Here is a 21,247-nt window from a genome sequence, read left to right on the forward strand (position 1 = left end):
TTGCCTGCTGTTTTCATGAATAAACATACATTCTCATGTAACCATTTAATAGCATTTTGATAAAAACAGTTTCCACAAAGAAACAAACTAACCTGAGTGTGAGGAAGACAAATATTTAGCAGGAAATACCACAAACTACTAAGGGTACTTTTTGCTGGCAGGTCATGTCAGGCAGCTGGGATGGATCATGTTCAACTGAGAAGCTTTTTCTAGGCGCTGAATACTGCTACTGGAGGGATTAGATGCAAGATTGATTTGTGCACCTGCACAAATCTTGCTGTGAAAATGGAAGGAGGTAATCCAGAAAGTAACAACACTATAGAAAATGGGAGCCTTTCCACTGCCTTCAGTGTACTGGCACATTCCTCTGCAATCTTGCTTGATAGAAATAAATAAAAATAGCTGTCTTTAACAAACTAACAATTAATATTCATCAATTATAAAGGGTGTTTGCATGCATGGGAGAGAGATGTTTAGTGAGAGATATTGTCTTGGTGAAGTTGTGTCATTAACCTGACTCTTAAGTTGGAAACATTGCAGCATAAGCTGATTTGGTGTGTTTGCACAACATAGGGAAAAATAGTCCTGGTCAGAGTAGCCTCTCCAGGGGTGTTTCAGCCCCTGCTGTTGTTTGTTTAGCTGTGGTGTGGCTATGCACTGCTGTATGGCAGCTTCACCAAAGGAAAAAACCAAACAAGGTGTAGTTGTATGGAACAGGATGAATTTTCAGCTTTAAGAAGGTCTGAAACCACGGTCTGAGCCCATCCTTTAGTGTCTATCATCAAACATCTATTACTGTTGTCTAATTCAACTGTTCTTATTTTTTTGTTGTTGTTAAATTATTCAAAACAAATGGGAAGATCTTTGATGCTGGGTTTGAGTGATGTAAATAGAAGGTACAAGTAGAATGACATGTTTGTTTCAAAACAACAGAATGTCATAACTTGAAGGTAATATTAAATTATTCTTATTAATTTATATTAGTCATATCACAAAAGGATTTCCCTGCAGATGCACTGACTCTTTGTAAAAATGGGTCTAGCAAAATGTGCTGAACTTTACCTTGCTCTGGCTGCTGGTCATTACACTGTTTTGTAAGATAATTTCAAAGCAAGAAAAATAGAGACAAGGTTTTGAAGAAGCATTTGAGCAGGAAAAGGTACATAAGGATAGTACATTGTCTTCTATTCAGCCATGGAATTCACTGCTTGTGATTCATCATGTTCACAGCTGTCTGTATAAAGGCTAACTTTGTAAGGATCAGCTTGGGCACCATTAAATGACTGAGGGAGCTGGGGTTGCTTAGCCTGGAGAAGAGGAGACTCAGGGGTGACCTTATTTTCTCTACAACTGCCTTAAGGGAGGTTGTAGACAGGCAGAGGTTGGTCTCTTCTCCCAGGCAACCAGCACCAGAACAAGAGGACACAGTCTCAGGCTGCACCAGGGGAGGTTTAGGCTGGAGGTTAGGTTTTACACAGAGAGAGTGATTGCCCATTGGAATGGGCTGCCTGGGGAGGTGGTGGAGTCACCATCACTGGAGCTGTTCAGGAGGAGACTTGATAGGATGCTTGGTTGCATGGTTTAGTTGATTAGGTGGTGTTGGATGATAGGTTGGATGCAATGATCTTGAAGGTCTCTTCCATTCTATTCTATTATTTCTATTCTATTCTATTCTATTCTATTCTACTCTATTCTATTCTATATCCAATGACAAGCCAGAGACATGCCCTTATGTATGCTGAGATTGCCCCCATGAACACCATATCCCTGGGGCCCAGGCTGTGTGCAGACTTTCCGATCTAATCTTCACATTTTTTCCAGGAATCAGAAACTGACACCACAGTTTCATTTTTCCCCCCAAAGATTCATTATTCCTGCTGCCCCCACCCCACCAAAAGCAAAATATGTTGCTTTGAGGCTCCTAAGTTTGTTACAGGATTCATAAGATTTTCTTTTGACTAAATAACATTTTAACAGTCATGCACAGAACAAATTTTTGCAAGTCAAGAAATAACTATTGTAAATGATACTGCAAATGGTAATGCATAGGAATACTCTTAAAATATAAACAGGTGCAGAAAATGACATGAAAAATACTGCTTTAGGGACTATGATCTATTGATTGATTGATTGATTGACCCCAGGCTGGGGTCAGAGTGGCTGGAGAGCTGCCAAACAGAAAGGGACCTAGGGGTACTGATTAACAGACAGCTGAACAGGAGCCAGCAGTGTGCCCAGTGGCATCCTGGCCTGCATCAAGAATAGTGTGGCCAGTAGGAGCATGGAAGTCATTATGTCCCTCTCCTCAGCACTGGTTAGGCCACACCTTGAGTGCTGTGTCCAGTTCTGGGCCCCTCAATTTAAGAAGGACATTGAGACTCTTGAACATGTCCAGAGAAGAGCAACGAAGCTGGGGAGAGGCCTTGAACACAAGCCCTATGAGGAGAGGCTGAGGGAGCTGGGGTTGCTTAGCCTGGAGAAGAGGAGGCTCAGGGGAGACCTTCTTGCTGTCTACAACTACCTGAAGGATGGTTGTAGCCAGGTGGGTGTTAGTCTCTTCTCCCAGGCAACCAGCAGCAGAACAAGAGGACACAGTCTCAAGCTGTGCCAGGGGAAGTTTAGACTCAAGGTGAGGAGAAAATTCTTCACAGAGAGAGTTGTTAGCCGTTGAAATGTGCTGCCCAGGGAGGTGGTGGAGTCACCATCTCCGGAGGTATTCAAGAGGGGATTGGATGTGGCACTAGGTCCATGGTTTTGTAGTCATGAGGTGTCGGGTGACAGGTTGGACTTGATGATCTCTGAAGTCTATTCCAACCTTATTGATTCTATGATTTGTCATAATTATTTCAGCTAATTTAATCGTAAGAATTAGGAGGTTTACCTCTGTGAACTTGTCAAAATGTATGCTTGTTCTTGTTGCCCTGCACCTCACTGCTTTCTCAGACTAGCGGAGATTTGTTTGGCGTGAAGAGCCAACTTTTCAGCAAGCTTTAATGACTTTCTCAAATGTTACTTTCTTGTTTTCTCATTCTTCATGCCTTTTTAAAAAAAAGATGGAAAGAAAAAATGCAACAAAAAGAATCCATTTCTTTTTCTTGGGAAAGGCTTGTGTAAAAAACAGTAGCAACACATTGACTAGAAATGTAGTGTAATTCTTTGCCATTTCACAGAATCACAGAATCACCAAGGTTGGAAGAGACCTCAAAGATCATCAAGTCCAACCTGTCACCACAGACCTCATGACTAAACCATGGCACCAAGTGCCACGTCCAATCCCCTCTTGAACACCTCCAGGGATGGTGACTCCACCACCTCCCTGGGCAGCACATTGCAATGGCTAACAACTCTCTCAGTGAAGAACTTTCTCCTCACCTCGAGCCTAAACTTCCCCTGGCACAGCTTGAGACTGTGTTTAACGAACATGAAATTTCCATTACACTTTTACTGATCTGTTGTAATCAAACTGTGGTGGGGTTGTAAGTACAAAAAGTACATTTTGCTTTGATTGAAATGCAAAATTAAAACAGTGTTGCTTGGGGACCTCTTGTTTGTGGTGTGTTTATTGCTACCACCGTTCCCACAGTTCCTGTTAAGCAGCAGGCTTCTGATTTTCAGGATTATTTTTTTTGTCTCAAAAAATTCTCTTGGCTGACACAAAGTCACATGAAAAAAAAAGATGAAATACCTGATAAGCTGGAATGCCCACAGAATCTGCAGCTTCTCAGAGCAGTTAATCCTCCTGTCTATTTTAAACTTTATGTTGAGAATGTAAATCTTACTGAGGAGTTGCATGATGCTCCTGCAGTCCTTAACTTCAGGCTCTCTGTACTGATCTGAGAGCACAAATCCTACAGCTTCTGACTCCCCCAGCGTCCATGAAGAGCCAGGTTAGCTCCCCCTGACTGCCAGAAGCAATCTAATAGATTAGAATAGAATAGAATAGAATAGAATAGAATAGAATAAACCAGGTTGGAAGAGACCTTCAAGATCATCGTGTCCAACGCATCAACCAATCCAACCCACCTAAACAACTAACCCATGGCACCAAGTCTCCTTCTGAACACCTCCAATGATGGTGTCTCCACCACCTCCCCAGGCAGCCCATTCCAACGGGCAATCCCTCTCTCTGTATAGAACTTCTTCCTAACCTCCAGCCTAAACCTCCCTTGATGCAGCCTAAGACTGTGTCCTCTTGTTCTGGTGCTGGCTGCCTGGGAGAAGAGCCCAACCTCTGCCTGTCTACAACCTCCCTTCAGGTAGTTGTAGAGAGCAAAAAGGTCACCCCTGAATCTCCTCTTCTCCAGGCTAAGCAAGCCCAGCTCCCTCAGTCTCTCCTCATAGGGCTTGTGTTCCAAACCCCAAAACTTGGATGTGTTAAGATGAATACATAGAATACATAGAACAAACCAATCTTGAAGAGACCTTCAAGATCATCACATCCAACCCATCAACCAATCCAACACCACCCAAACATCTAACCCACAGCACCAAGCACCCCATCAAGTCTTCTCCTGAAAACCTCCAATGATGGCAACTCCAGCACCTCCCCAGGCAGCCCATAAAATCTCATGCTGTTGGATTCTGCCCATCTGTCCAGCCTGTCGAGGTCCCTCTGCAAGCCTCTCCTACCCTCCAGCAGATCTCCATCATTGGAGAGAAAGATATAAGGCTAAATAAATATTTCCCAAAAATTCAATACTCTGCTCCTGACCAACACAAACAATTTTTTTTTACCCTGGTGCTGTAAATTTTTAATTCTGTGTTGCTGGAGTGAGGTGGATAGCTGTATATCTGCACAGGGTATCCTGACTTAATAAAGCAGCAGCAAGACGTGTTATCATCAATACCTGAAAGTCTACTGCACTAATCAAGGTGTTTATGGTCTGAACACAGCCTTAAGGGATTAAATAGATTTTGCACTGAAAGGAAAAACATAGAATAGCTTGAGTTGGAAGGGACCCGTAAGAATCACTGAGGGTGGACAGTCAGAGAATGGCAGCCAGGGCCCATCCCAACTGCCCAAGCCAGGTGCAGGGCAGCCTGCAGGCAGTCCCAGCACTGGGCATTGACACCTCCTGGGGGGTGGTGAAAGCCTGAGACGGGGCTGGGCCCATGGATGGCCCCAGCCAGGGGGCCCTGTGGCCCATCAGGGCAGGGCTGTGAGAGCAAGAGATACCTATGGCAGAGGCAGGGACTGACAGCCTCAGGGGGCTGACATAGAGTCCTGAGCCCTGGGCAGGGCAGGAGAGCCCCCCAGGGTACTGGGCAGGAACAGTCAGGCCAGTGGTGACTTCAGGTCTCTCTCTATTCTTCTGACTTTGATCCCAATTTGTGTGCTTTTGAATCTAGTTCCCAAACCCCGTTCCTGAGTCCCCTTCTGCTGCTGAGTCTGGTCTGGAACTAATTCAGTGGTGCTTACCCACAGCATCAGTGATGTGATTGCCCTTGGGGGATTTGGTTTGATATTGCTTTTGTGTATATATATATCATTATTTTCATTATTTATTAATACTGTTTTAGTTTTCAATCTGTAGGTTTCCCTTGTTTTCTTTCTCTCTCCCTTTGAGAAGGGAGAAGAGTGAACAGGGAGCATGTATCAGCTCTCTAGTGGTCTACTCAGCCCTGAACCTTGACAGTTACAACTCTTGGCTACATTGTGAATAGGTTCCTTTGGAGGAAGCATTTTCCCATTATTTTTTATGCCTCAGAGCTAGATTTATCTTGGACTTACCTGTGGAGCTGTCTGGAGTACCATCAACAGCAACAACGGAGAAATTGTAAACCATCATGATCCTTTCAGGTGTCATCAACAGTTTCCTTTGTTTAGTTAGTTGCTTTGACAAACTAATGTGCAAAGGACAGAGGCATCTCCTTTACCTTTCCACATTTACTTACAGTTGCCTCCATGGTTTGATTTGTCATGGGTACCTATGCTTCAGGTGGAGAGAGTCCTATCTAACCCTACTTTGTTTACTTTGTATCTCCTTTTTGGTAGCAAGAAATCACTTTGGAGGCCCAAGTTCACAACCAAAGTACTTTGTAATGTTCATCTCATTATCATTCTGTCTTTTACATTATAGAACATGAATGCATTCCAAAACAAAGTTTTGGATTTCCTAAAGGTGGGTCCCCTGCAATATTAAATGCTTCCATTCTATGTTTGCAAGCTATCTGCCATGTACAGAAAATGTTAAATTTGGTCACTTTGGTCTTGAGACTGTTGCACATTATGTAACACCCCAGGGACTTCTATAAATAACGAGAAATTTGCGGCAGTCCCTATGCTGCTGGGTGGAATAATGCTCTTTTGACAATGCATTGAGCTGGAAATTCACTCTTTTAAGCAAATGCTGAGAGTTTGAATTTTATGCCTTTCCAGAAGCCTGAGCACATCCTGAGTTGTGCTGACTAGTTTACTCAGTTGCATTGGGTATTGATTGAAATAATAATAGTTTTCCATTTCTGGGGAGATTATATATATCTGTGGAGAATATATATATATATATATTTCTTTTAGCTTTTTCAATAAAATGTAGGTGTAATTGAAGCTGGTGTTTCCTTATGATTTTTATATTGAATTTAGATAGTTTTTCTTCCCTTTATAATGAGAGTCTACAGATAAGATAGCTTCATGTGAATCTGATTTTCATCTTATTTGCATGACTCTTTTGCCACAGTCAGTTTTGCTACTGTGGCTCTGATTTACCATACTCTGGAGTATTAGAGAGGTTGCAATAGCTGTTCCTTTGTTTAAAGCTGGAGTCGTGTTGTGCATTTGCTGATGGTGAGCCAGCCACAGAGCAGTTACATTTATGAGCATATCAGGTTTTTAACTAATTTAATTGAGGTTTGGAACATTTGAAATAGAAGTCTGTTAGACTAATAGAGGACTTCTACTTGCACTTCCCTTGGTGTGCTTTTATGTAAGTGCATTTATGTGTCTTTACATCTATTCTTATAGAGGGTGGACTCATCTGACAAGTGTAGGCATCTATGCCCAAGCCTTGTGCTCCCTTTACAACAGAGAAATGTTTCTATACAGGAGATGGGATTCATTTGACCCTGACTTGGACATCTCACACGGATCATTTGTTGTCCATCATAGTTGCAGTGTTTCTTCTAGATGGAAACATAACAAACAGAATCATTACATTTCTTTCTTAAAGTGTCCTTTTGCCTTGTCCAGTGCTTACTAAATCCCCTACAACATAAGTGATCAAATACTTTGAAATATCTGGCTCTATATGTTCCTGAGACACTGCCATGTATCCTATAGGACATTCAGAGAGGTCAATACACCTTCTTTAAAATTCAGACTAGCAACTTGTCTGTCCTTTGTAAAAGTCACCCTGTACTCTTATCCTCAGTATGCAGTGATGCTCTGCTTTTCTTTTTCTTTTCTTTTCTTTTCTTTTCTTTTCTTTTCTTTTCTTTTCTTTTCTTTTCTTTTCTTTTCTTTTCTTTTCTTTTCTTTTCTTTTCTTTTCTTTTCTTTTCTTTTCTTTTCTTTTCTTTTCTTTTCTTTTCTTTTTTCTTTTCTTTTCTTTTTTCTTTTCTTTTCTTCTCTTCTCTTCTCTTCTCTTCTTTTTCTTTTATTTTCTTTTCTTTTTCTTTTATTTTCTTTTTCTTTTCTTTTCCTTTTCTTTTCTTTTCTTTTCTTTTCTTTTCTTTTCTTTTCTTTTCTTTTCTTTTCTTTTCTTTTCTTTTCTTTTCTTTTCTTTTCTTTTCTTTTCTTTTTCTTTTCTTTTCTTTTTCTTTTCTTTTCTTTCCTTTTCTTTTTCTTTTCCTTTCCTTTCCTTTTTCTTTTCCTTTCCTTTCCTTTCCTCTTTCCTTTCCTTTCCTTTCCTTTCCTTTCCTTTCCTTTCCTTTCCTTTCCTTTCCTTTCCTTTCCTTTCCTTTCCTTTCCTTTCCTTTCCTTTCCTTTCCTTTCCTTTCCTTTCCTTTCCTTTCCTTTCCTTTCCTTTCCTTTCCTTTCCTTCCCTTCCCTTCCCTTCCCTTCCCTTCCCTTCCCTTCCCTTCCCTTCCCTTCCCTTCCCTTCCCTTCCCTTCCCTTCCCTTCCCTTCCCTTCCCTTCCCTTCCCTTCCCTTCCCTTCCCTTCTTTTATCTTATTTTTCTTGATAGTGTCCAAGTTGATATTTCATAAGCTGAGTTTTCCCCAGTCTTCCCAGTCTTCTGAATAATTGTGGGCCTTTTAAAGAAGCGGTTTTGTTTAGTCTCTGTCCTGAATGGACAAACACCAAACAATGCCCTAACCCAGACAACAGGCTAAGCACCTGTGAATCTGCAAACTTGGACATTTTGTGGGCTTCAGGTGGTCCAGGTAAATGTGTAGAATGTGTAACTAACCATGTAACCCACCTGTGAACTGTGTGCGCCCCTGGCCATGTTTGGGCATGCCCCATTCTATAGGTTAAGCTATCAGGTTTCTCTGTTATGATGGACTTTAATTGTCTTTAGACAGTATTTAAAACAGCTGAGAAGGTAGGCAGTTTGCCTTGTTCTTACTAAGAAAGCAACAAGCGCCGAATGCTGCCAAAGTGGCAGCTAAAGAGCTTGTCCTAGCAGGCAAACTACAACTGGCCTTGTACCTGGACCAAAACAACCAACGCTCTGAGAGCTCTGCGCTGGAGTCACAAAAGGGGAAAATGCCCAAGAGATCTGAATCCTGGAGGAAGCAACCAACACTCCGAGAGCCCTGCACTGGAGCATCTGAGAGAAGAGAAGCTGTCTGCCACAGACTGTGAGCTGATCAAAGCTCCGAGAGCTCTGTGCCAGAGTGCCTGAGAGAAGAGAAGCCAGCCACCACGGACTGCGAGCAAATCAAAGCTCTGAGAGCCCGATGCTGGAGTACCCAAGGAGGAGCTGTCTGCCACAGACTGCGAGCCGATCAAAGCCCTGAAAGCCTTGTGCCAGAGTGCCTGAGAGAAGAGAAGCTGGCTGCCACAGACTGTGAGCAAATCAAAGCTCCGAGACCCCTGCACAGGAGTGCCTGAGAGAAGCCAACCATGGACTGCAAGCAAATTGAGGCTCTGAGAGCCCTGTGCTGTAGTGCCTGAGAGAAGAGAAGCTGGCTACCACGGACTGTGAGCCAATTGAAGTTCTGAGAGCCTTGTGCCGGAACGCCAGAGGGAAGAGAAGCTGGCCAGCGTGGACTGCGAGCAAATCATAGAATCATAGAATCATAGACCTCGAAGATCGTCAAGTCCAACCTGTCACCCAAGACCTCATGACTACTAAACCATGGCACCAAGTTCCACATCCAATCCCCTCTTGAACACCTCTAAGGATGGTGACTCCACCACCTCCCTGGGCAGCACATTCCAATGGCAAATCACTCTTTCTGTGAAGAACTTCTTCCTAACATCCAGCCTAAACCTCCCCTGGCACAGCATGAGACTGTGTCCTCTTGTTCTGGTGCTGGTTGCCTGGGAGATGAGACCAACCCCCACCTGTCTACAACCTCCCTTCAGGTAGTTGTAGACAGCAATAAGGTCTTCCCTGAGCCTCCTCTTCTCCAGGCTAAGCAACCCCAGCTCCCTCAGCCTCTCCTCATAGGGCTTGTGCTCCAAACCCCTCACCAGCTTTGTTGCCCTTCTCTGTTCCAGAAGGTGTGTACACCTTTTCTCAGCCACTATTCCAAAACACCTGTCTTTGTACAGGGAAATATCATCTTCTATCAGTGCAACAGATGAGGCTTTTCTCTATGCTATTCCTTAAACAGTAGGCAGTGAAGTTGGCATTTGATCCATGCTTAATTGTAAGGTGGCATGCATCAAGAGCATGCAGATTGTTGGGTATTGTGTACCTAATGAAGTAGCCACTGGTGTGCAGCACAGTAGGAGGCTGTTTCACTTTCTCAAACAGCAGCTGTAGAGTTTGTCAGTGTTTCCTGGGTGGGTCTTTGGGGAGAGGCTGAAAGAGTTCCTGAGAAGCAGGGCCTCTTCTGTTTGCTCCTCTTTCTTTACTGTTCCTTGTGTTTTCAGTGGAAGTCGAAATCAGCTGTAGGGTTTTTTTCTTTTTCATCATAGAGCTACTTAGACCATGCCATCATTGCCAGCAGTGTAATCCTGCATAATATGATGTGTAATTGCTCATTGCAAAATGTTCTCTTACACCACTATAGATCAAGAGAACATCCTCTGAAAACAGTGGACTTACTCAGTGAGAATATTAGAAAGACAAGAAAGCAATGAAATGTAGCAAAAATGAATTACAACTGATGACAGAAGTGTTTCAGTCTTTCTCTGCTTACAAGAAAGATAGGTGATGCAATCCTGATTGCCTGTGGGTTTACAGTTCAGGTCTAAAGCCAGCTCTGGGGAGATGCCCATAATTGTGACTTGCTACGCCAAGCTTCAGGCAAATCTGAGATCCCATTTATTTCAGTTCTATTTTAAGATACAGAGAAGGATCTAAGAAGCAAGAGAGTCCAAAGAAAAGAGGTGAATCATAGTTGCAGACTGAAGTCTTCTAGAAAGAGTCTGAATTGTTACAGAAACTTCTTTAGAAAGGAAATGGCTTTGGAAGAACTGAGAAGAGTGATGCAGTCGTAGGTGGGGCAGTCTTAGCTGGGACAGCTTTTCTTCTGCTGTCCAGTTGCCTGATTTGGCAACCTGAAGAGAGTAGCTGGCCAAGAGAGTAGTTGGCCATTCTCTAAAAAAACAAACCCTCTGTTATCAAGAGAGAGCAGGACACCAGTATCACTAATGTAACATGAGAGGAGTGATAGGAAATATCATCAATTCATGTTAAGCACAAAAAGTGTTAATATTCAGAAGATAAAGCTCAAATAGCACTGAACCTCTGACACTTGTAGGAAACTAAGCAGTTGTGTAGGGACACTTATCTTTGCAAAAGTTCCTAAAAATCCTCTAGAAACCCTCAGTCTTATTGAAGAAAGAGCTCAACTCATTTGGACAGAGGAAGAGGTAATTGTTAGTTTTTATGGGATTGTCTGTGTCTTCTGTTGCTTCCCACACCTAAGTCTCAGAGTGTGTGGTAGGGTGATCGATACCATTGTTCCTGCTGAAAGGCCAAATAAGCACTCGGAGTTGATAATTTGCCTGGGGTTACCCAGAAGCAGAGCAGGAGGACTCCAGAGTGCCTGGTTTTTTGCATGTTATTTGCTTGATCAGTGCTTCCTGAGAAGAATCTGCTCGGTGAGGATTGGCACAATACATTCGCACGGACAGAGATCATGTCGAAGAGTTTAACACCTCAAATTGACAAAGGCAAAGCAGGAGCCCAGAGGGATGCATTAATTTTCTTTGGAGTCTCACAGCAGGTTAACAGAAGAAACATGGCTCCAAGCCAGGTGCCTTGTCTTGCTGACAAGCAGCCCACCCTGCAGGCAGGATGGCTCAGCCAGGGTCTGTGGTCACACTCTCTCCTCCTGAGCTGACACTGTTTTCACCTGAAGATGGAAGAAAGAAGTGATGACATGAAATACATTTATTATGCATGCCAGCGAAGTTCTAGGAACAGAAAACAGAGCAACTGTCTGGCAAAAGGGAACAAAGTACAAAACCATCACACCATGTATTTCACATTTGGCAATTTGCACTTCAAAATTAAAACAGTTTTGTCTGTGCCCTTTGAAAGCATGAGGCTGAAAGCATGACAGAGCACTGAGTTCCCTTATCTTTTGAACAGGGAGCCGTAAGTTAAAAATTGGACAGTTAGTCTGGAGCACTGAATCTGTCCATCTAGGTAGCTGACTAATTTTCTCACAGAGATGTCTGTCCCAGAACAAGATGAAGAAACAAGACCTAGAAATGTAAATATTAATAGGTGCAGGGAGACATAAATTAGGGAAAATGATAATTTTAATGACCTTCACTTAATGAGTTCCCAGGCTGACCTCAGAGGTTACATCTGTTGGGTTGCTAGCAGGGTAGGGCATGGAGGCAGAGGGGTATGGGGATGGGATACATTCAGTCCCCATGTTGATGGTAGGATCTGCAATGACAGCATATTATTTGACATAAACATTCCTGAGAGAAGCAGGAGTTTTTCAGCATCTTCCACTAAAATGGAAAGTACCACATAGAGGTAGCAGTCAGTTGAACAGGAGCTTCCAGATGTCTGGACACTTTAAATCACATCACTATTGCAGACAGCTCTGGTTGCTCTGATTGAGGCTGTCCTGTTTTGCTTCAAAGGATTATGGAAGGAAGGAGAGGCAAATGATAGAGTGAACCATGTGAGAGTGATGGAATGCCTAAACAATGAAAGAACCAGAGACTAGAGGAAAAACATAGATTTACAGCATTGCGGTGCCTAACACTGTGCTTAGATACACAAGGCATATGTGTGTGGTGCCTGTTTTGACAATGAGATCCTTGGGTTAAGGACTGTGAATTTTTTTTCAGATCACCTAGCACTGTGTTGCCCTGGTCTTTGTGCAATTCTGGAATGAAAACACTAATGACAGTTGTTTTTCGTGGCAGAGGCTATGGAAACTGTATTTTAAGAGATGCAGTTTATCTGATTTGATCACTTTCTGCTCAGACAAAACAAGTTCATCTTATTTTTTGAAAATTGATTTAGCTGGTTTTGCTTTTTAAATACTATATTCAGGTGGAAAATGTCCCTTCACAGTACTTGACAGTACTTGACAGTTAATAAAAGCTTAATAAAAAACAGAATGTACATAGCCCCATATGTCACATACATCATTACAGTTGGTTTTCAGTGTCCATTTCAGTCTGCTAATTTTGTGATCCAGTGTCACCATGGAGCAAGAAGTCACAAGCCAGGGCTTCCCTGATGTCAGCCACTGGACAGCACTCAAAACATCTAGCCATTTAACAGGCAAATGCAAACATCTGTAAGCCAGTGTCATGAACCATGTGCTACTCCTTTTCATAGAATCATAGAATCAATAAGGTTGGAAAAGACCTCGGAGAGTATCAAGTCCAACCTGTTACCCAACACCTTATGACTAACTAAGCCATGGCTTCAAGTGCCACGTCCAATCCCCTCTTGAACAGCTCCAGGGATGGTGACTCCACCACCTCCCTGGGCAGCCCATTCCAATGGCCAACAACTCTTTCTGTGAAGAACTTTCTCCTCACCTCAAGCCTAAACTTCCCCTGGTGCAGCTTGAGACTGTCCTCTTGTTCTGTTGCTGGTTGCTTGGGAGAAGAGACCAACCCCCACCTGCCTACAACCTCCTTTCAAGTAGTGGTAGACAGCAGTAAGGTCTCCCATGAGCCTCCTCATCTCCAGGCTATACAACCCCAACTGCCTTAGCCTCTCCTCATAGGGCTTGTGCTCAGGACCTCTCCTCAGCCTCGTTGCCCTTCTCTGGACACGTTCAAGTGTCTCAATATCCTTCTTAAAGTGCGTGGCCCAGAACTGGACATAGTACTCAAGTACTCCTTCTATTCTGCAAATACAGATTATGTGAATCTGTATCACCAAGCAATCTGCAAACTCTGACAGACAGCCTTGCAAGTATGAGAAGGCAAAGGGCAACAGGACCACTGGCACACTTTTCCATACCATTCCATTATTTTATGGAATTCTTTCACTTCTGTTGCAATTTGTGTCTTCTGTAAGTGGCCACATTTGACTTAGTACCCTTTATTTTCCTGAAAAGGAACAGAAGTTACTTCACCATTTCACCAGCCCCTTTTACATAGTTGTAATTTCTGTTTCATTGTGTGCTTTTTATAATTCATAGCTAAGTAACTAAGTAGCTGCTCTGGAATTTGTTTTTAAGGCCAGGTACTTTCCAGGAGCAAAATTTAGAAGTGTTATTAACAGGCTGTTATGAGAAATACATGTTATTGTGGATGCTTTCTTATGTAATTGGATTGAAATACAATCCAACATCTGATCTGGGAGTAGATCTGTGACAGTGTTGGCTATTTTCTGACTCACCTTGATGAGCAGTCTATGTGAGTTTCATTACTTGAATAGGTAAGAGGCTTGTGTATAAAAGGTTACAGTTTATCTTTTTAGCTGAAGAGGAAAGACGAAGGAGGGTAAAAGGGGGATCCACATCTATCCACAGCTAATTTTTCCCTTTTTGAAACTTTATTTTTATTTTGTAGGTGATGGAAATTAAAGGACAAATGATTCATGTGCCCGAATCAAATTCCATTTTGTTTCTGGGTTCCCCCTGTGTGGACAAGCTGGATGAACTGATGGGTCGAGGCCTCCATCTTTCAGACATACCTATCCATGATGCCACTCGGGATGTCATCTTGGTTGGGGAGCAAGCAAAGGCCCAGGATGGCTTAAAAAAACGGATGGATAAGCTGAAGGCGACGCTGGAGTGCACACACCAAGCCCTGGAAGAGGAGAAAAAGAAAACAGTAGATCTCCTTATTTCTATTTTCCCTGAAGAAGTGGCTCAACAGCTGTGGCAGGGGCAACAGGTTCAGGCCAGGAAGTTTGATGATGTCACCATGCTTTTCTCGGACATTGTTGGCTTCACTGCCATCTGTGCACAGTGTACACCCATGCAGGTCATCAGCATGCTGAACGAACTCTACACACGATTTGACCATCAGTGTGGATTCCTGGACATCTACAAGGTAATAGCTCAAGTCCTAAGCTAGAAACTAAGATGGGTTGTACATCCCTGTAGCCAAATTACAGACCTTCCCTATCAAAATGGAAAAGTAATGTTTTTATTTCACATGGGGAAAAAAAAATATAATCTGAAACACACTGAAAATCAAATACTTTGATTCTAAGCTGTCATCATGGTTCCCCCTGTGGGAGTACTTGGTTGCATGGTTTAGTTGATTAGGTGGTGTTGGATGATAGGTTGGATGTGATGATCTTGAAGATATCTTCCAACCTGGTCTAGTCTAGTGTAGTCTAGTCTATTTCTATTCTATTCTATTCTATTCTATTCTATTCTATTCTATTCTATTCTATTCTATTCTATTCTACTCTATTCTATTCTATTCTACTCTATTCTATTCTATTCTACTTGACTCCTGTGTTACAGCCTGCTTTCTTTTAGGTGACTCATGAGCCACTGTATCCTAAGGATGATGAAGTGTACAGTGATGACCCCTAGCCCAGCTTGAAGCTTCTGGAAGGCACACAAATGCTTTCTGTTTCAGCCAACATTCAAATGATTTAAGGTTTAGGCATTTAATGTTTTCTCTGATAGAATTCTCATTTTCCACAAAAAACAGAGCATTAATTAAAAAGATTGTTTTAAGAGGTTTAACCTTTTACTGAAAAACAGGAAGAGGACATCAGATGTCCATTCATGGTAAATAGAATGAGTGGGGGCATGGCACTGGAGTGCCATGCTCCTTTACTGCTCTGAAGTAAGTATCACATGTGTTGGTCCTGTTAGAGACTTCATCATCTTCACTTCTCTTCAATGGATTTGGTGTCCAGTGTGTATTTCAGAGCAAAAAGACAGGAGGTAGAATTTAATAAATGCAGTTAAGATATTGTTTATGTAATTATTCTTTTAAATCTATTGAGAAGATGTTTTGTATGTGAAATAAATAGGAAAGGCAAAACATTTTTTTTTGTTATAACTGAATGCACCAAAGCAAAAAAATGTAGTTGTAAAATTATATAGTGACATAATTTTCTGTCAAAGGCTTGCAGACTAAATCACCAGCTTTCGAAGTGTTTGAAATAGTGCTTATTGATAGGATGTAGAGAAAAGCTCTTCACAGACAGAGTGTTGTCTGTTTAGAATCATAGAATCAACAAGGTTGGAAAAGTCCTCAAAGATCATCAAATCCAACCTGTCACCTCATGACTACTAGACCAAGTGCCACATCCGATCCCCTCTTGAACACTTCCAGGGATGGTGACTCCACCACCTCCCTGGGCAGCACATTCCAATGGCTAACAACTCTAAGAACTTTCTCCTCACCTCGAGCCTAAACTTCTGGCACAGCTTGAGACTGTGTCCTCCTGTTCCGGTGCTGGTTGCCTGGGAGAAGAGACCAACCTCCTCCTGGCTACAACCTCCCTTCAGGTAGTTGTAGAGAGCAATAAGGTCTCCCCTGAGCCTCCTCTTCTCCAGGCTAAGCAACCTCAGCTCCCTCAGCCTCTCCTCATAGGGCTTGTGCCAGAGATGACAGATTACATTTGTCCAAGCCGAGGGAGGACATTCCAGTAATTGAGACACATGGTAATAGGAGCCTGAGTGACAGTTTTAGCAGTCTAGAAGAATCAGTGGTTTAGAGTGAAACTTAAGAAAGAATCTGCTCACATACAGCCTTGACAAAAGGATCAAGAGGGGCGCTTGGGGAAGGGAGACCACGTGAGAGAGCTGAGACCTGGCAATTCCTTTGTAAACTGAATCTGCCGACTATCTGAACTAATTGTATTTGATGGGAATTGAGGAATGTGAGGAAAAGATGTGGTCAAGCAGGGAGTGCAAATCAAAGCAATGTGAATACAGATGCTTGGTGAGCTAGCATCTGTCAACATGCAAGTAGAAACATCTACTGCAGCAACAGAAGTAATGGGAGAGAGAGCTCAGTAAATTTTTAAAGTAATTGTTTTGGGTGAAAAATACACTAGTTAGCTTGTGTGTGTCTTTGTGTTAACCTGTGTTTCTTTGTATCTGAGTTCCTGTTGTTGATCAGTCAAGGGCTGGAAAACAATGCTTCGGCTAAACCGTCTCCTTATCAACTATTCAGATGTGCTGCAGCCATAGCTGCTGGCATAAAAAACTTAACCCTGCAGACTCATGAAATCTTCCCTGCTTAAGACTTTTGCAGCTTCTCTACCTCCTTCCAAGTACTACGTCTTTGTCACAGAATCACTGTAAACATTTTTTCTTGTTAAGTCCTTTTGCCTGTTTCAGCCTGCTTTCTCAGCTATTTTCCCCTCAGTTTCCTTTCTGAAATGGCTCCATTTGCCTTCCCTTTAGCTAGTGTGAAGTAGAAGCAGCTCACCCTGTGGCTGATTTCTTGGCTATGCATGGCTGGGTGGTTTTATATGCTGGCTGGGCAACACTAAACCAAGGAAAGCAGACCCAGGCCTGCTCCTCTAAGTGTCAGTTTCTTTGTCCTCTCTTGACAGTTTATCATTTATCCTTGAAGACATTTACAGATTTTCTCCTAACACTAAACTTCACTTTTTGTGAAGTGCTGAGTCCCATTTTTCATGTCTAAGCAGGAAGTCCTAAATGTTTTCAACAATGGTGTTTGGGAAGAGACTGGATGGGGCTCTTGGTGCCATGGTTTAGTGGATTAGATAGTGTTGGATGATAGGTTGGACTTGATGATCTCAAAGGTCTTTTCCAACCTAGTTAATTCTATTCTATTCTATTTCTAATGAGCTGTTGTCAGGTGCCATTATTTCATTGCTATATGCATTTGTTGTAAAACTTCTGACTGAATTGTATTGAGTGTTCACTGAATGTGACAATATAATTCCACACATTGATTTCACAGTTAGAATTCACAGCTTTGTGAACTGATATTTGTACAAAATCATATGTATGTTCTTAAGCTTACTATCAGTGCTATAATGACTAAAGAATACTGCAGTGACAGAATTAATGAGCTTCAGACTGTTCTGAGGTTTTCCAGACTTTATATTCACAGATTAAAAGCCATAATCTCCAAGTCCACAGACACTATTTTTGTCTTCCATCACTTCTGTTGTTTTAGCCTTGTGTGTTTTGTGCAGCTTACAGAAGGTTTCAAAGACTTTTTGAGTCAGTTTAGGCATCTGCAGAATGAAAATTACGATGAAATGCAATTAAAATATGCCAATTATACTGCTGCTCTTATAAGAGCAATATAATATGCATAAAATACCATAATATACATTCTTTTCAGAAGAATAGGTGTGGGTTTGGGCATTACTGGTGTACTAGGTGTTGCTTCATCCTGGTATTTGAATGTGAGGGTCATAGGAAAAAGCATCCCATTGCTCTTTTTGTCCGTGGTGCCACTGAGCCTGGTAGAGCTGCCCTTCAGCATGCTACTTTGTCCAGGTCTCGCTCTCTGGCTGTGCATGGACTTGCTGGCATACAAGTGCATCTCACTCCAGTATGAAGCAAGGGCAAAACTGGGACACCGGATCTGGTTTCGGGAACTCAGAAGTATTCTTGGGTTAAGTTAAAACAAACCAAACCAAAACAAAACCAACCAAAAACCAAAGCAAGCAAGCAACCAAAAACCAACACAAAAGATTCCTTGAATTTTCCCTGCAGACCTGGTGTATCATCACCAAAGAGCTCCAGGGTATTTAGGACTTTCCATAACTTCAAGCACATATTTTTCTGCAGCTTCATGGAGGATTTACACTTTTTATCTTTAGGGAGATGTGAAAATGAATCAAACAGACATGCAGACTCCGGAAGAGTTATTCTTTATAAGGATAAGGGCCTGCACAAAGCACTAAAACATCTGTGCATATTCTCTTGCTTCAGGCAATTCATCACCCAAGAACCCTCTGGAGTCTAGGACTTCTGTATATAGTTTCTTCTTCTGGATTACTATGCTTGTATGTATTTCCTTCTCTTTTGTCTTGTCCCATCCAATCTTCTCTTATCTGAAAATCACACATTTGTTTATAAATGTTCTGTTTCATTTCCCTCAAGATTCTTGGAAGCCTTAGAGTTTATGAGCAACTCACAAGTCCTGGGAGTGCTTCCCAGGCCCTTGGTTTGTGAGTGAACCTTGGCCATCCTTACTTATATTTGGACAGGACTGAGAGGGGTGCGTCTTTTGGGGTATTTCCTCCATATTGAGGGGGAAGCCCAGACTTACTGACTGGACAGGGACCTTAGACTTGTTTCAGCATACAGGTTTCCCTGATACTGTGTTTTTTTTTAAACCCACCATTCATACTTAAATCCTTTATTTTCTTGTGTCAAGTTTTTCTGCCTTCTAGATTTTGACCCCCTGAAGGACTGCAGAAAGTTTATTTCACTTTACATTAGTGTAGCCTGTTTCTAGTGTAGCCACAATACAGTCCAGTATTGTGTCAGAGGATACATGGCACAACTGTGACAGCATATGTCTGGCCCTTTGTATACCTGAGCCAGACAAAATGCAGCATTTTCATTCATGCAAATAGCATTCATAACTGTACCATAATTTCTTATATTAATTAAACAAATATGGAATGGAATGGAATAGAATGGAATAGAATAGAATAGACCAGACCAGGTTGGAAAAGACCTTTGAGATCATCAAGTCCAACCTATCACTGAACACCATCTAATCAATATGGAGAATACAGGTAATTTAGGAGGAGCTAACATGAATTTCAAGTCAGATAAATTAAAGCTGACGTAACTTTGAGGAAGATGATGTTGTCCAAGAGTCGTTTTAATACTGGAGTATATGTCTGTTGAAGGACAGGCACATTAAACTGAAATACATGTTGTAAGTTATGCATGATTATTTAACTATTTTCTTTTTTAAACAGCTCCTTACTTTGATATTGTGTCTACCTCACACAAGGCAGAATGTCAGCAAGGACATTGGTGGCAATTTGCCATTTGGTGTGATTTTTGCAGTTTCCTACTTACCCACAAAGAAATTATTTCTTCACTGTGGCTTATATTCCATGACTGTTGTGTGCAAGCCCTATACCGATACCATGTAAACTGTAAGTCATCTAGCATGTTCCTGTTTTAACTTGTGAGAGAAACACTTTTAAAACACTAGATAATAATTCTACACAGGTACTATTTATGCTTTTGTACAGAAAGCACTCTGGATTCAATTGTGGATGAGTTTCTCCATATTTTGGATGCCGACAACTTTGTGCTTGAAACTGCTAAGCAGGTGCTGTAGAAAGAGTTCAAATACAGCTCTTCCTGCAAAATGCTCCTGAACTTGCCAGCATGTAGCATCATTAAACTTACAAAAAAATTAATACACCCTAGGCCTGGTAAGAGCAATTCCTTCACAATTAGGCACTCAGAAAAGGGATTTCTTAAAAAACCAAACTTTACCAAATGAGCAAATTTCTGAACTTCATAGCTGGACACTTGGAGTCTATTCCTGCTCACAGGGGAGGAGTTTTTCATATACTAACCTATTTCCAAAAGCACAATGCAGTGTTGTAAAGGTGTTGCTGAATTACCTTGAAAATTTGGTACAAGATTCCACTGCTTAGGAGTTTTATAAAGTTAATTTTGAAAAGGTGGAAGCTGAAGAAGATTATTGGGTCCATTTGAGGACAGTCTTATTCTAAGATCCTGCCTTGAAACCATTTAGAACCTTTAAGCAACAGGAGGTTTTTAACAGTATTCAAGAGATTTTGGGTATCTCTAAATAGCATTGTATCCAACATGTAGAATTAACTCCAGCAAAAAATCTCAGCCCTAAGTATTTTAAGCTGACAGGTGTTGTTAAGCTTCCCAATGTTGCCCAATTCAACTGTGTTTCAAAGCATTTCTGCCAAATCTGTGAAGTGGAAATACCTATGGAGTACTTCAAATTGCAGACAGAATCAGGCTTTAGTTTGTATTCACACATCAAGAAAACAAGAAGGTTTTGATCAATTTAAAAAAGGTCAGTGTTCACTCTTTGATATGTAGGCAGAAATGGAGGTGTAGAAGCTGTCTCGGGATTGAGTATGCTTATGCTTGGGCCATGCTTAAAGAAGGCTTTTCTGAGCTGCGCTTGCACCAGTTTGTATTCACACATCAAGAAAACAAGAAGGTTTTGATCAATTTAAGACAGGTCAGTATTCACTCTTTGTTATGTAGACAGAAATGTAGGTCTAGAAGCTGTCTCAGGATTGAGTATACTTGGGCCATGCTTAAAGAAGGCTTTTCTGGACTGCACTTACACCACCCTCAGAGAAAGAGCACACACATTTCACCTCTTTGTGGGATAACATGTCTAATTTCTCTCCAGCATGTTTCTTTGACATTTCTTTCCTTGGGATCTGTATTTTAGATTGAGTAATTTGCTCAAGCCTTACCATAAGCTGCTGAAAATACTTCATGTCTGCCCTCCCTCTGCTTAGTGATTAATAACATCCCCGATCTGTATGCCAAAATATGCTTGCCAAGATACAGGATTTTTTGAGCTGTTTTCTTGCTGTTGTGCTGACAAACAGTATCTTAGCACTAGCAGTAAATAAACTCCTATAATTTTTTTCCTGTTCTGGGGTACTTTTTTCTGAGCAGGAACATGCATTCTGTTGTGTACTTTCAAAAGCATGGAATGAGTCATGTATGAGAAGATAAAAGCTCACTTGGAGTCGTCAGAGAGTTTAACAAACTAAGCTTTCCCAGTCATTTTGGCAATTTCACTTGGGTCCTTCTGCA

The 21,247-nt window shown here is 41.7% G+C and overlaps 1 protein-coding gene across 2 annotated transcripts in view; it reads left to right on the top strand.

The window, feature by feature from the left end:
- Positions 1-21,247, top strand: part of GUCY1A2 (guanylate cyclase 1 soluble subunit alpha 2) — a 155,553-nt gene that overhangs the window by 69,933 nt on the left and 64,373 nt on the right. For both annotated transcript variants that reach the window (XM_054164504.1, XM_054164505.1), the window contains exon 5: positions 14,061-14,546. In XM_054164504.1, coding sequence (XP_054020479.1) covers positions 14,061-14,546 — 486 coding nt within the window. The remainder of the gene's footprint in view (positions 1-14,060; positions 14,547-21,247) is intronic.

Source organism: Dryobates pubescens, chromosome 10 (assembly GCF_014839835.1).
Source record: "Dryobates pubescens isolate bDryPub1 chromosome 10, bDryPub1.pri, whole genome shotgun sequence".
In the NCBI taxonomy this organism is placed as follows: Eukaryota; Metazoa; Chordata; class Aves; order Piciformes; family Picidae; genus Dryobates; species Dryobates pubescens.